General features: G+C 44.0%; 1 protein-coding gene across 1 annotated transcript in view; it reads left to right on the top strand.

The window, feature by feature from the left end:
- Nucleotides 1–7,082: 7,082 nt before the first annotated feature.
- Nucleotides 7,083–14,778, top strand: part of LOC115458280 (protein INCA1-like) — a 40,981-nt gene continuing 33,285 nt past the window's right edge. The window contains exon 1 of the mRNA XM_030188144.1: nt 7,083–7,211. Within this exon, the coding sequence (XP_030044004.1) occupies nt 7,168–7,211 (44 nt within the window). The 5' untranslated portion in view covers nt 7,083–7,167. The remainder of the gene's footprint in view (nt 7,212–14,778) is intronic.

The following is a 14,778-nucleotide window of genomic DNA, read 5'->3' as shown; positions in this document are numbered from 1 at the left end:
GGGAGAAGAGGTCCGTCCGGCGCGTGCGACTCCCTCAAGATTCCAAAGCCGAGCGTGCACGACCGAAACGAGGACGGGACGGGAAAAAAAAACCAACTTTGTTTCGGTGATTGAAGTGTTGAAAGGGACCGACTGGAGCGCGAGGACCTCAGTTCCTAAAAGAACTCCGCTCGCAAGGCCAAGCTTTGATTTTGTACAGCGGACGACGTTAGCAGGAATTCGAAAACAACATAAGCCGAAAGGATCTCCCAACCCAACGCAACCCTACCCGCCTGGAGTCTCTCTGGCCCCGCCCACTATGGCCCTGGTGCCAGAGACCCTGCCAACCCCGCCCAACAACATAAAAGGGCTGGTCCGGCGGAGCGGCTGTTCACTAGCGGGCAAAGGGCAACGGGAATGTCCGGGGAAATACTCCCAACGCTTAGAACCGGCAGTACAGTAGAGTACAGACTTATGCGATATAAAAAAAAAAACAGCAGGATATGTATGTCAGCTTTCGCCATTGATTTTTCAATGTGCCTTGGATAGAATGAAGGATGAATCAATCCTCTCTGGATTGAGCAACAGCTTGCAGGAGAGGTTGGAATGTAGCTCCTGCTAGGGAGGAAAGGGCAGAGTGTGCAGGAATGTCCATGTGCTCGTCCCATGATCGCTTCCAAGTACAAAGGCTGGGGAAGGTGGGGAATGCTATCTGCAGACTTGCAAATGGTCACTCGTCTGTCTGCAGATTACAATAGTGTCATTCTTCAACCAGATTTCGTTTATTATTATTCTTATTAAACTGTTGCAAATTTGTTTTAGCAAAATCTGACTTTGCTATTCTTCCAAATGGTTGCTCGTCATCAGATTACAACAGTATCGTTCTTCAAAGAGATTTTTTGTTTATTATTATTAAACTGTTGAAAATTTGTTTTAGGAAAACCAGACTTTAGTATTTACCACATTTTAAAAAATAAAATAAAACTTTGTTGCCTAAAAAAGGAGTGGAGGAGTGGCCTGGTGGTTAGAGCATTGGTCTTGGCATCCAGAAGTGGCTGGTTCAAATGCCACTGCTGCTCTTTGTGATCTTGGTCGTCACTTAACCCCTCAGGTACAAACTTAGGGCCTATTTACTAAGCAGCATTATAGGCACATTACATTTGTAATGCACGTTAACCATGTATGTGCCTACAATATCCCTAGAGGCGCCTACATGGTTAGTGCACGCAAAGTGTAGGCGCACTAAAAACACTAACGCACCTTAGTAAACAGGGCTCTTAGATTGTGAGCACTCCGGGGACAGGGAAATACCCAGTGCACCTTAAGTCGGCTTGAGCTACTACTGAAAAGAAGTGAGCAAAATCCAAATAAATTTATGTATTTATTACATTTTTATCCCACGTTTTCCTGCATAGCAGTAGGCTCAATGTGGCTTACAGGTTCCGGAGAGGAGAGTACCAACTCCGGGAATATATACAGAGTGGAAAATAGAGTAACAGTAGGTGCGAGGAAGCTGATACGGTTCTGTAAAAGAGAATACAACTCTGGGACGAATATATAGTAGCATATAGAGAGAAGTAATCCATGTTGTGTAAATTCATATTTACACAATAAATATCATATGTTATGCCATTCTGGATGAGCGATCAAAGATGCATAGGGTCTAGCATCATGTCTAAGAGTGGCCAAACTAGGGAGTTGATGCAGAAAGCCTTGTGGTAGAGCTGCTCATCGCCTGGCTTTTACCGCAAGCTTTCCATTACAATTGTGGCAGTAATCCATAACTCATTGCAAAATGTCACCCTTCCTGTTCATGCCTGAGCTGTGATTGGCTTGGGTACTGACAAAAAGGGTGACATTAAAAAAAAAAGTGTAAGCAGTCTGCACTAGCCCCTGTTTCCCTCCTCTCCTGCCCAACTGACCCTGCTCCCCTGCCTATATTAAAGAATTTCCCTGGTGTCTATTAATCTCCCAACTCTGACAAGTCCAGCACCAGCCAGCCTGCTTCTTGCCCCCCACCCCCTGACAGGACTGACTGACCCCCCCCCTCTGTCCTTCCCTCCTCAAAACTGCCTCCCTAGTGTCTAGTAGCACCCCTCCCTCCAATTGAAATTTAAAAAACGAAGTCCCTGGTATCTAATGGCACCCACCTACCTTTCTAACCCCTTTCCAAGCCCTCACCAGAGACATATCTTGAACGAGGCAGGAGCAATGCCCACTTGCTCCTACCTCCAGGCCATCATCTCCAAAATGGTGGACCACTGCCCCATGCAGGGCATTTGGGATGCATCAGGCGGGGACAGTCTGCCATATAAAAGAAAATATGAAAATATTACAACAGGTCCTAGAAAACACCAATACACCAGGTACTGAAAAAAAAAAAAAAAACAAGGTACACTGTTATAGGTCCTTACATCTCCCTCACACTTCTATAACCAAGCCCCACCCAGCAGCCCCCACCCTTCTCATAGCAATACTTAAAATAACAGAAAATCACAATAATATAAACATAAGAAAAAATGGACAGACTGACTTTTGTTAACCATCTAAGAGACAGAAGCCTCCCACCTCCCCAAAAGAGCAACAATAGGGACCTTGGTGGCCCAAATATGACACCCCCTGCCCCCACCCCTATGTGTCCATAAGACGCAATCGTAATAGTCTTTTTATCTACATGTGCTCATAGAATGTTATCTGTCCAGCTAAAAGAATATGTTATTAGTTTACATTAGCTTTCAGTAGACACTCAAAATTGCACACTGGTTCCTATTTCCTCATGGTGTCATCTATAAAATTTTAGTTCTGGCGTACAAGATCCAACAAACCAATGAACCCACTCTGTCTTTCACGGTTATTGATCCCATATACCTCTCAGAGATATCTTCATTTGTCGTCCCAAAATCTGTTAGTCGTCCCATCTTTTCACGACATCAGGCATGAACACACTTGGAAAGCTATTTTTTCTGTCCCCCCCCCCCCTCTCGGCGGCCCTGATGTAAGCCGCATTGAGCCTGCCATGAGTGGGAAAGTGCAGGGTACAAATGTAACCAAAAAAAAGTTCCATAGGTTACTATGGGGCTCATTTTCAAAGCACAGACTTACATAGTTCCATAGGTTACTGTGGAACTTTGTAAGTCTGAGGGGGTCTTTTACTAAGGCGTGGTAGCGTTTTTAGCGCACACTATTTAGGGTTCACTATAGTCATCCATATATTCCTATGGACGTCACTAACATTTAGCGCTCCCTAAATATTAGGATGTGCTAAAAACACTAGCGTGTCTTAGTAAATGAGGCCCTTTGAAATTATGCCTCCATATAACTTTGTAAGTCTAAATGCTATGAAAATACACCTCTACGTAATCTTTGGATGCATGACTAGAAACACAAACATGCACTTACTTTTTCAATATCACAATTCCTCATGTACAACCACATAACAATCTTTTAGGGTAAATAGTGTTCACAATGAGCTCCTTTTATTTTCAACCAGATAGCAGAGATAAAAGTTTTCAGTTTTGGCAGTACAAGAACAAAATATAAGAAAAACAATGGACTGCATTAGGGGCTTATAGATCTGCATGAAACAAAATATTTATTATTTTTTATTTTGTCCTCGACCTTTAAGGCACTGCCTATCCATCTGGAACAGGTTTAGAGTTTTTACAGATGGGCCATGTATAGGCAGTCCCTTATTTCTAATAATCTTTGGCTATTGTTTCCAATAACCTTGGCTATTGTTTTGGGTGAACTAAAATGGTGTTGAGCTGCCTACTGATTGGAAGCTCCGCCTACTGGCATCAGCTCATATAATGGACTATGGGTTCACTTCATCTCCTGTTCATTGAACCTCCTTGGGCTAGATAGCCTTTATACTGTCTCCTGTTTTCAATCTAACCTCCTTGTCCTGTCTCAATCTAACTTTGGTTTCTCCTCAGCTACTGCGCCCTCCTTCTCCTGCAGCTTATTGGCTGGCTAAAGAATATCTGACCAATGTGTTAACAGCAGGGAGCAGAGAAAAGCAGCAGTCGGTGTAGGACAGACAGACAGGCTTCCTGCCTTTGGTTGGTCTGTCATAGAGAGGAGGAGAAGTGCTGTGACAGGGGCCCAAGGGCATAGAAAGGTATTGAGAGAGGTTCAGAGGGCCTATGAGGAGGAGTTTGAGAGAGCTGCTGGGTGAAGAACTGATAGAGGGGAGGCTAACTGTAAAAGAAGATACTGGCTAGAAGATATACTGCTGTGAGGGCCTGGCCTGGGGAGTAACCAAAAGGAGGAAAAGAACTGAGAATTGGATGGAGAAGACTCAGAGTCCGATAGTGGTGCTGAGGGAGGGGGAGGGTAGACATAGGCTCTGATTGCTAGAAGACAGTTTGTGAAGGGAAGAGAGGCTAAGAGAAGAGACGGGCTGTGAAAGGGAGAATTGAGCTGAAGTGAAAGCAAACTGGGAGAGTGATGCCATGAGATGTGATAGAAAGAAGTGGGTGAGGGGTTGGCTGGAGAAAAAGAAGCAGAAAGATTAAGAGGAGTGTGACAGAGACTTTGCTGGATTAGTGAGGATGGGGATGGCAGGGGAGAGAAGCTGAGAAAAGAGAATCAGGTTGGAGGGAAGAAGCACTAACTAGTGAAGAGAGGAATGGAAGTGGCAGAAGGGGTGATACGCGGAAAAGAAAATCAAGAAAAAGTAGTGAAAGAGGATAGCCATAAGCACAAAAATTTGAAAATTATCAGCTACTCCCCACAACTGATCAAGGCCAAGTATTACTGGGTGGCAGCTATGATACATGAATTGGGCTGATTTGCATATAATGGAGGCAGTGTATGCATATACTGCCTCCATTATATGCGAATCTCTTTCACGCATATTTATTGTGGATATCCTGAAAACCTTACTGGCAAGGGGTACTCCAGGACCGGAGTTGGGAAACACTGTTCTAAAAGATCTAATGTGGACTCTGCAGGTGGGATGGCCATTGCCCTGTAATCTGCGAGTACCAAGAGAAGTACTGTAGTGCAGGGAATGGGGAAGCAGGGCCAGTCTCAGAAAACAGGGACGTGCCTGAGGTCAGGGAGAGCAGAGCAGGGAATTGATCCTACCCTGTGGGGGAGGGAGAGTCACAAATTGAAGATGAGTTAAATCTACCAATGAAAGGAAGTTTCACCTGTAGAGAGTGGGATATGGGAAGTAGTGAAGGGATGGCTGAGCCAAACTTACATGGAATGGCAACTTCCTAGGGAGAAGTACATTGGAGCTTGCTGGGGATGGGGAAGCGGAAGGAAGTAGAAGACTGGGCCAAAGGGAAATGAGAAGCAGAGCAGGCTAAAAAGATGTAGGGAATTAGGCAGGCAGAGAGCTATTAATCTCTCTGTTCCCAAATATAGAAAATCAGATTATACCTGTGGAGGATGAGAAAAATTAAAAAGTGCAGGGGGAGTGGGGGGGGGGGGGAGAGGAGGAAGAAGAAATTAGGGGAAAGTTAAAAAAAAAGGTGAAAAAGAGAATGTGGTTGTAGATGGGTTGAGAAGAGAGAGGGACTAGTTGGGGCAAAAAGTGCCTTGGATGGCTTGAATGGTGGGGGGAGGATTGAAAGAGAGAGAGAGAGATTGAGAGTATGCACAGGATGGGAAGGAGGAGAGACTCATAAGACCTTAGCTTTTGATTTGGCCACATTACCTGCCCTGCTCTTGACACAGGCTGGTCACTCACTAGTAGATGTACCTTGTTTTTCCTTCCCCCCCCCTTTGCTGGTTGAGAGGAAATTTGTTGTGAGTCATGAGTTCATCACCCCCAGTCATTTTCAAAAGTTGGTTAGTGCAGTGGGCTGAGAACCTGGGGAACTGGGTTTGATTCCCACTGCAGCTCCTTGTGACCCTGGGCAAGTCACTTAAGGCCCCTTTTACTAAATGGCAGTAAGCCCAACGTGGGCTTACCACTCACTAAATAGGAAGTACCACCAGGCTACCTCAGCAGCCCAGCAGTACGTCTCACCTCTAGTGCGCCATCATATCTGGTGGTTCAAAAATATGTGTATTTTTGTAGCACCGGAGTGTACCCGGCAGTAATTGGGCAGTGCCGTGCGATGCCCGGTTATTACCGGGTTAGGACAGGAGCCCTCAATGGGTGGCAGTAAGGACTCCCCCCCCCCCAAATGGCCACGCAGCAAGTGTTCTACTTGTCGCATGGCCATTTCCTGTAGGAAAGAGAGACTTCCCTTTTACCCGCTGCAGTAAAAGGGGGCCTTGGCGCGTGCCAGTGCAGGCCCCCTTTTGCTGCAGCTTGGTAAAAGGGGCCCTTAATCCCTGGTACAAACATAGATTGTGAGACCACTAGGGACAGAAAAAGTACCTGCATATAATATATGTAAACCGCTTTGATTGTACCATTTACCCTCCCATAAAATATTTAGCAGAGTGGGGAAAAAAATGAAGGGAAATGTTTTGATCCAAAAACTTGGGATATGACCTTCTTCTCTGTTTTAAAAGTTTTCATCACTAGTAATCCGGTACAGAATGGTTATAAGAGGTTGTACAATGGGTATCTCACTCCTGCACGTCTGGCCCATTTGTTTTGGGAGTATCACCAGCATACGCTGGCGAAACTGGGGGGAATGCAGCACATTCTACCATATCTGGTGGACTTGTCCCCAGGCGCAAATATTTTGGAAATGGTTTGTGGCCTTGCTACTGATATTACAGGGATCTATTATCCAAAACAACTAGAGTACTCTGCAGGATATGGGATCTTCAGTGGTGCCAGCCAGAACAAGACAGTTAATAGCCCAAATTGGCTGGGAGCTTTCAAAAAAAGTGTGGGAACCCTTTCGGCAGTGGAGACATGCTGTATTAGGGGTGATAGAAGAATAGTCATTGAATGTGTTTTTGACAAGCTTGGTGTCGTCTTTAATTATATTCTTACATTTTACATCTAATCTGTTTCGATTCTCTTGGAGGGGGTAAGGGGGGAGTTGCTCTTGTGTTGGAATTGTTGGAGATCTAAGATCTTAGTAGTTGTACTGAAGAGTTACAGTATATCATGTGTTATGTTTCCTATCTGATTATGTATATATACAAACTCAATAAAATATTTTACAAAAATCTTGCAGGAATAAGCAGAATCTGAAGCTTGACCTCAAGGCAATTGTTGCTGTTTGGTACCAGAAAAAAGGGCTTCTGCCATTAATCAGTCGGTCATATATGGAAGAGGAAGGAACCAGCAGAAGCTTTATTCCATTTGCTAAGTAAGCTAAGTGTGTGATTATGTTTTTGTCTCTCTTGCACTCTTCCTGACTGTAGTATGACCCGGAACTGTGACACTTGCAGACACATGCTCCAGTATCACTGTTACCATCAACTTAATTGAATAACTCGGCGCTGAGAGCACAGAGTTGTGACGCTGGACTCCACAGAATTTCATGACTAGAAATATGCAAGGATCTAGAATTGGGGAATAGTTTTCATTTGAGTCCATTACATGGATCCATATCTCTAGCTGAAATCAAATCATGAAATTGCTGAAAATATATAGTAGCCCTCGGGGAAATTTCTGAAGCTCCGAGGATACATTCTTAAGAGATATTTCAATTTTGTTTTTAAACGAGGACATGTGCAAAAAGACATGTGAAATGATTTGTAGTTCATAACATTTATTTTGCTCCTGGTTCAACATATTTCTAATTCTGCGGATGCTTTGATAAAGTAGCCAGAAAATTAATAACTAGGTGTCATGAATGAGGGAAAAATTGTATTTAAAGAAGCAATGTAATAAAGAGTGCTATCAGTAACTCACATGTTCACACCACCTTTTTGCATACTAATTTTAGATTTAGTGTACAAAAAACTCTACCAAAACTAGTACACTGATAACGTAAATAAGATGGGATAAAAGTTCAGTTTAACTATGTTTTTAATGCTGAATTTACCTACACAGTTGGAGGGAAAGAAATTTAAACTACATCTCTAACCACAGAAGTTGAATGTTCAGTGTCTAGAAATCTCTGTTCTGGGAATTTGAATTCAGGACTCAGGACATGAGAGATTCACACCCCAGACCCCCTAGGTCAGCGACCTTTCAGACCCCAGACTCTAGGGCCAAATATTCTGGTCCAATGGTCTCCGATCATCTCCGAACTAGGATTCCTGGATCTGTAGATCTCTAGTCTTGGATTCTCTAAAACCAAGTTACTTACCCTTAGCAGGTGTTTTCTGTGGACAGAAAGATACAAGTTCGCACAGCATTGATGGTGTCACCAACTGATTCCACATGGGAGAGCTTCTCCAGATTAGTAACTACTTACTGTCAGATCCGTTTTTTTTTTATTTATCATTTTACTTAATTACATTCACATTTATCACGTAAATGTAAGGAAAACAGAAATTAATATAAGGAAAAAGAAAAAACATTTTCACTCAACAATATATACAATTGTCCACAATTGGGGGATCCAAGATCAGGAAAACAATCTCAAAGAAAATAAGAAAAACACCAAGTGGTTAATCTTACAAATTCATATTTTCTGAGGGAGGAAGGTTAATCAGTAATTGCAGCCAGTACGGTGGTAACTAAAGGAAGTTGCTGCAGAGGGTTCTTCATCTGTTCTTTTAACTCCACAAACTCTTGTAATTTATTGGGTTCAACAAATAAGTAATAAGGAAATAAAACACTTACAAGGGAATCGCTCTAGGAAGGTCCCACCTAGGACAATGATTCTTGGCTTAAAAGCCAAGAGTTCACACCTCCTAGTCTGCGATTCCCTTGATATATCAGGAAATATATTTATCTTTGAACCCAAAAAACTATCCGCCATGTAGCGGAAATACAATTTCAAAACATTGTTCCTATCTAAATCAAAGGCAAAAGTCACTAGTAATATAACTCTATATATAGGGTATTTTAGGAAGATTTATCAGTCAGATCTGTTTTTACCAAGTAAAAGAAGAATATATAAATAAAAGCCCTTCCTCAGGATTTCAAATTAATTAATTTTGTGCGGGAAATAGTTGAGGCTGTTTCTTTAAGTTAGAGACAGAGGAGAAATCCAGGGCAGAAATACTGGTGGACATCTTCCAGTTCCCCCTCTCCAAGGAAACTTGACAGTGCCTGTTCACAGAATCCAAGGGCGTACAGATGAGAATATAGTTGATCCGCCCCCCCCCCCCCACCACCTTTGTTGCGCCTATAAATAAGAAGATTGATTATGTATAGAGTGTAGAAGGCTCCTGAATTCAAGAAGCAAGAGCTTCCTTACCATTGCATAGTGGTCAAATTCACTCTTAACAGGGCCAAAAGTTCCAAGACTCACTCCTCAGTTGCTTCAGGGAGAGAAGCTCAGACATTGGAATCTTTTGAGAGGATATTTTTTTGCAGAATGTTGTGCTCATATTTTTTTTTTATTTAAAATTTTTTATTGTACAGTCAAAATAACAATCACAGGGAGACTTAGGGGCTCATTTTCAAAGCACTTAGACTTACAAAGTTCCATAGTAACCTATGGAACTTTGTAAGTCTAAGTGCTTTGAAAATACACCTCATAGTCTCTTGAACATTTTCAAAATCATCAACATACAAACTATGTCAACATCTATTTTTATATCCATTTTTCCCCCTCACCCTCCTCCCCCCCTCTCCTCCCTTCTCCCCTCTCTCTTTGCACCTTCCACAGTCCAACTTCCCTTCCCTACCCACCTATAAGCGGCTATATCTATTCCCCTTCATCTCCTCCCAGAATTTTCCCCAGCTGTATCCATTCTTCTGTTGTGCCCATTTTTTGCATAGTTTCATACAAGCTCTCTTACATACTTATGAAACATTGTGTGCAGTATTCAGGAGTTTGCAGACACTCTCCCACAAGAGAAGACCGAGCAGCTTCATTATTCACTGGTGGGCAAAGGAAAGGAGAGCATAAAACTTACAGTCCAAGTGACTTCTGATATTTTCAAAACAGCAGAGAACTTCTAATATGAGTATTGGTGCCAGGAGACTCACATGGTTCTAGGGCTTCATACCTAAGTTGTATTGCGTAGGAAAAGCTTGCTGATAGGCTATACCATGGAGAAAATCTCTTCAGAAATAGGGTTCAGGAGGCTGCTACCCCCATCAAGCAGCACAGTGACATCCTTAAGACCCTCTCCTGACCCATTTGTGACACGACCTTCTCTTCCAGGCGGTAGCAGAGTGGAGGATAAAGGAGGTTCTATTACTTGCAAAAGCATATGTATTCTCCTCCCTCTGTCCCCAGCATAGACAGGGTCTTCTCTCATCCCAGACAGCAGAGGCCCAGAAGACCCAATCAGCTCTGCAGCTACAGCCAGGATTGGATTTTTGACTGCCTCCAGGAGAACATAGCCAATATTTGAGTATGTGTACCAACCAACCTTCCAGTAGGAGGGAAACAATGCATTTTTGCAAATCACTGGGGTTCTAAAGATTGTCTAGCTAAGGTACCATCTGCATCTATTCGAAACACTACCAAATTGCCCACTGAGAGTATTGTGGTCAACCTGTCAGCATCAGGAATGATGTTTATTTGGATTTGCTATACTGCCTTTCTTTACATAATGCCAAAGGAGTTTACAAGTAAACTCATTGGAAAAGGAAAGGAACTCTAGATATCTTGACAGGAAAGCACAGGCAGTGATAGGGAAGAAAATCACATGCACACAAGAATAATCCTACAGGAAAGAGACCAGGGTGGCAGGTAAGTCCTGAAAGAGGAAATCAAAGTGGAACCGCAGGGTAAGAAAAAGGGATAACAGAGTGACTAACCCAGCAGACTGGCACCACATCCCCCTTAGGTGGGGTTGAATGCAAGTGTAAAGAGCCAGGTCTTCAAGGCAATTTTGAATTGCTTCAATGATTGTTCAGTGTGGATAGCTAAAGGTAATGAATTCAGCACTCAAAGTGGGTGAGTTCCAAGTTCTAGTAACTAGTCCACCTTATACTAATTTCTTCAGCAGTAAGGTGGTTCTGCACACATTTAGAATTTAAAACAAACTTTATTAACTAGTCTCCCTACCCTTTTCCTCATAGTTTCTAAAACTTGAGCCACAGCATTGTGACACTTGTGAGGGGTTAAGCAGATCCAGGAACTGGAACTCCGGACCGGGGCACTGGAGAGGCAGCCGGGGGTGGGAACAATGGAGGGACTACCGATCCCAGCATCCTCGGGAAGGATCACCTGAACCCTCTAGAAAGGCTAACCAGCACTGCAATGCTTCTGATTCCCAGAGGAGGCCACTAGACTCCTTTAGAGAAGATGAACCAGACTACAACTCCCAGGGGGAAGGAGGAGGAGGCTTTTGAGCAGGCTTATAATAAAGATGGGAGCAGCTGGGGAGAGACAGACTTAGCCTATGGAATTAATGCCTAAGGAGGTGATTACCGAGGCCAAAGAGGTTGGTGAAGGAATGCAGGTAGAGGCCATGAATATTTCTGCCTTAGCCCGGGTGGGAAAGGGGTAATCTCAGGGCCTGTTAGCAACCTTAATGAACTGGTTAATTCAATTAATTGAGAGAAAAGCCCAGAGAAGTGTCTGAGTGGGTTCCCTGTGGAAGTAGCTTCCACCTGGCCCTGGGCTCAAACATGACCCTTGGGGAAGATACCAGGAGTTAGTGGATGGTATGAATGGGAGGGGGTCCCCTTTCCTCAGGTTGCTGTGAGGTGAGGGTTTGCAAGGGGGTGTGTGAAGTACGCAGCAGAACATTTTTGACTGAATTAACTTTGGGGAACTTTTGGGTGAAAGAATTTTGGAGCTTTTTGCTGAATGGACTTTGGAAACCTTTTTGCCGGGGAAAGTGCTGGAACTTTTGCCCAAGGATTAGTGGACTTGGTGAACTCGGGGAGGAAAGGATTTCGACTGTGGGATTCAGGGCTGGGTTAATACCTGTTGGAAAAGAGCTTGTTTTTTTGTTTTCCTTTTTTGTTGCTGAGTTGAAGCTATAAGAGTGCTGGAACTCTGTACTAAGGCCGGGGAGGCATGTAGCCACAGGGAACAGACTATTCCTAATGAAATACAGGAAATTTCCGACTGGTTTGATATTGTTTGAACTGCCAAGTATCCAGAGTTACCTAGTAAACCTGGTGTGGAGTTGGGCCCAGGTCTGGGAAAGATGAAGCACAGCCAAGCGGCGTGGGAAGTGTTTACAGCATACAGCATTAACAGCCTCTAGAAGGCACAGCAGGGCCTAGTTCAGTTACTAATTGGGTTTCTGCCAGATACTTGTGACCTGGATTGTCTACTGTTGGAAGCAGGATACCGAGCTAGATGGACCATTGGTCTGACCCAGTATGACTATTCTTATGTTCTTGGCTTTTTACTTGGAGCAGATTAAAGCCCTTAAAGTCTGCATAACATTTTGTTTCCTTTAAGAACATGAGAACATAAGAAAAGCCATACTGGGTCAGATCAATGTCCATCTAGCCAATATCTTGTTTCCAATAGTGGCCAAGCCAGGTCACAAATACCTGGCAGAAACCCAAACAGTGGCAACATTCCATGCTACCGAGCCTAGGGCAAGCAGTAGCTTCCCCATGTCTATCTCAATAGGTTATGGACTTTGCCTCCAGGAACTTTTCCAAACCTTTTTAAACCCAGATACGCGAACTGCTATTACCGCATCCACTGCAAAGAGTTCCAAAGCTTACCTATTCATTGAGTGAAAAAATATTTCCACCTATTTGTTTTAAATTATTTCCATGTAATTTCATTGAGTGTCCCCCTACTCATTCTACACCACTCAGGGTTTTGTAGATCTCAATCATGTCTCCCTTCATCCGTCTCTCTTCCAAGCTGAAGAGCCCTAACCTCTTTAGCCTTTCCATCCCCGTTATCATTTTGGTCACTCTTCTTTGAACCTTTACTAATTTCACTATCAGGCTCATTTTCGAAAGAGAAGGACGCCCATCTTTTGACACAAATCGGAAGATGGGCGTCCTTCTCCCAGGGTCGTCCAAATCGGTATAATGGAAAGCTGATTTTGGACATCCCCAACTGCTTTCCGTCGCAGGGATGGCCAAAGTTCAAGGGGGGTGTATTGGAGGCGTAGCGAAGGCGGGACTTGGGCATGCCTAACACATGGACGTCCTCGACCCGTAATGGAATAAAAAAGGGCGTCTCTGACGAGCACTTGGACGACTTTACCTGGTCCTGTTTTTCTTATGACCAAGGCACAAAAAGGTGGCCGAAATGACCAGATGACCACCGGAGAGAATCGGGGATGACCTCCCCTTACTCCCCCAGTGGTCACTAATCCCCTCCCACCCTCAAAAAAACATCTTTCAAAATATTTTTTTGCCAGCCTCTAAGCCAGCCTCAGATGTCATACTCAAGTCCATGACAGCAGTATGCAGGTCCCTGGAGCAGTTTTAGTGGGTGCAGTGCACTTCAGACAGGCGGATCCAGGCCCATCCCCCCCTACCTGTTACGTTTGTGGAGGAAACAGTGAGCCCTCCAAAACCCACTGTACCCACATCTAGGTGCCCCCTTCACTTATAAGGGCTATGGTAGTGGTGTACAGTAGTGGGTATTGGGGGGGGGGTTGGGGGGCTCAGCAGACAAGGTAAGGGAGCTGTATTCCTGGGAGCATTTTATGAAGTCCACTGCAGTGCCCCCTAGTGTGCCCAGTTGGTGTCCTGGCATGTGAGGGGAACCAGTGCACTACAAATGCTGGCTCCTCCCACGACCAAAGGGCTTGCATTTGGTCATTTCTGAGATGGGCGTCCTTGGTTTCCATTATCGCCAAAAATCAGAAACGACTAAGTCTAGGGACGACCGTCTCTAAGGACAACCAAAATTTCAAGATTTGGGCTGTTCCCGACCGTATTATCGAAACGAAAGATGGACGTCCATCTTGTTTCGATAATACGGGTTTCCCCACCCCTCCATCGGGACGTTTTGCGAGGACGTCCTGAACAAAACTTGGGCATCCCTTTTGATTATGCCCCTCCACATCTTTTGTGAGATACAGTGACCAGAACTGAACGCAGTACTCAAGGTGAGGTTGCACCACGGAGTGACACAAAGGCATTATAGTATTTTTGGTCTTATTTACCATCCCTTTCCTAATAATTTCTAGCATCTTGTTTGCTTTTTTGGCCACCGCTGCACACGGAGTAGATTTCAGTGTATTATCTACGACAACACCTAGATCTTTTTCTTGGGTTCTGACCCCCAAGGTGGATCCTAGCATCAAGTAACTATGATTTAGATCATTCTTTCCAATGTGCATCACTTTGCATTTGTCCACATTAAATGTCACCTGCCATTTGGATGCCCAGTCTTCCAGTTTCCTTTGACCCTAACAGGATGGGGCTGACATCAACAACTAGAACCAGCTGTGATTGATTTGATTTTTTGGGGCTTGATATATGTGGTTTACAAGTAACACTAAAAGTAAAAGAGAAATGGGGGGTAGAAGCAGAGGTAGGGGAGATAGAAGGAGAGAGAAAGAGGAAACCTACGGTAGCGAGGTGCCAAAAACCTTTGAGAAAAGATGGGTTTTGAGGAGCTTCTTGAATAGATGAATGGAGGGTTGAAATTTGACATGTGAGGGAAGTGTGTTTCAAAGTTTAGGTCCTATATAAAAATAAATGCAGTTTCTTGAGAAATACTCATTTAGAGCTGAGAGTGAAGGGAGGGTGAGTAAATTTCTGGAGGCTGACTGGAGAGAACGGGAGTTGATGTAGGGAATGAGCAGGTTGTTAATGTAGGATGGCGCAGAGGGAGAGCGGCACTTGTGGACTATGAGAAGAACCTTAAATTTTAATGTGGATGGAGACTGGAAGCTAGTGTTCTGAGTGGAGCAGATGTA

Source organism: Microcaecilia unicolor, chromosome 14 (assembly GCF_901765095.1).
Source record: "Microcaecilia unicolor chromosome 14, aMicUni1.1, whole genome shotgun sequence".
NCBI lineage: Eukaryota > Metazoa > Chordata > Amphibia > Gymnophiona > Siphonopidae > Microcaecilia > Microcaecilia unicolor.
Note: the sequence above shows the minus strand (reverse complement) of the source record. Positions and strands in the feature narration are given on the sequence as shown.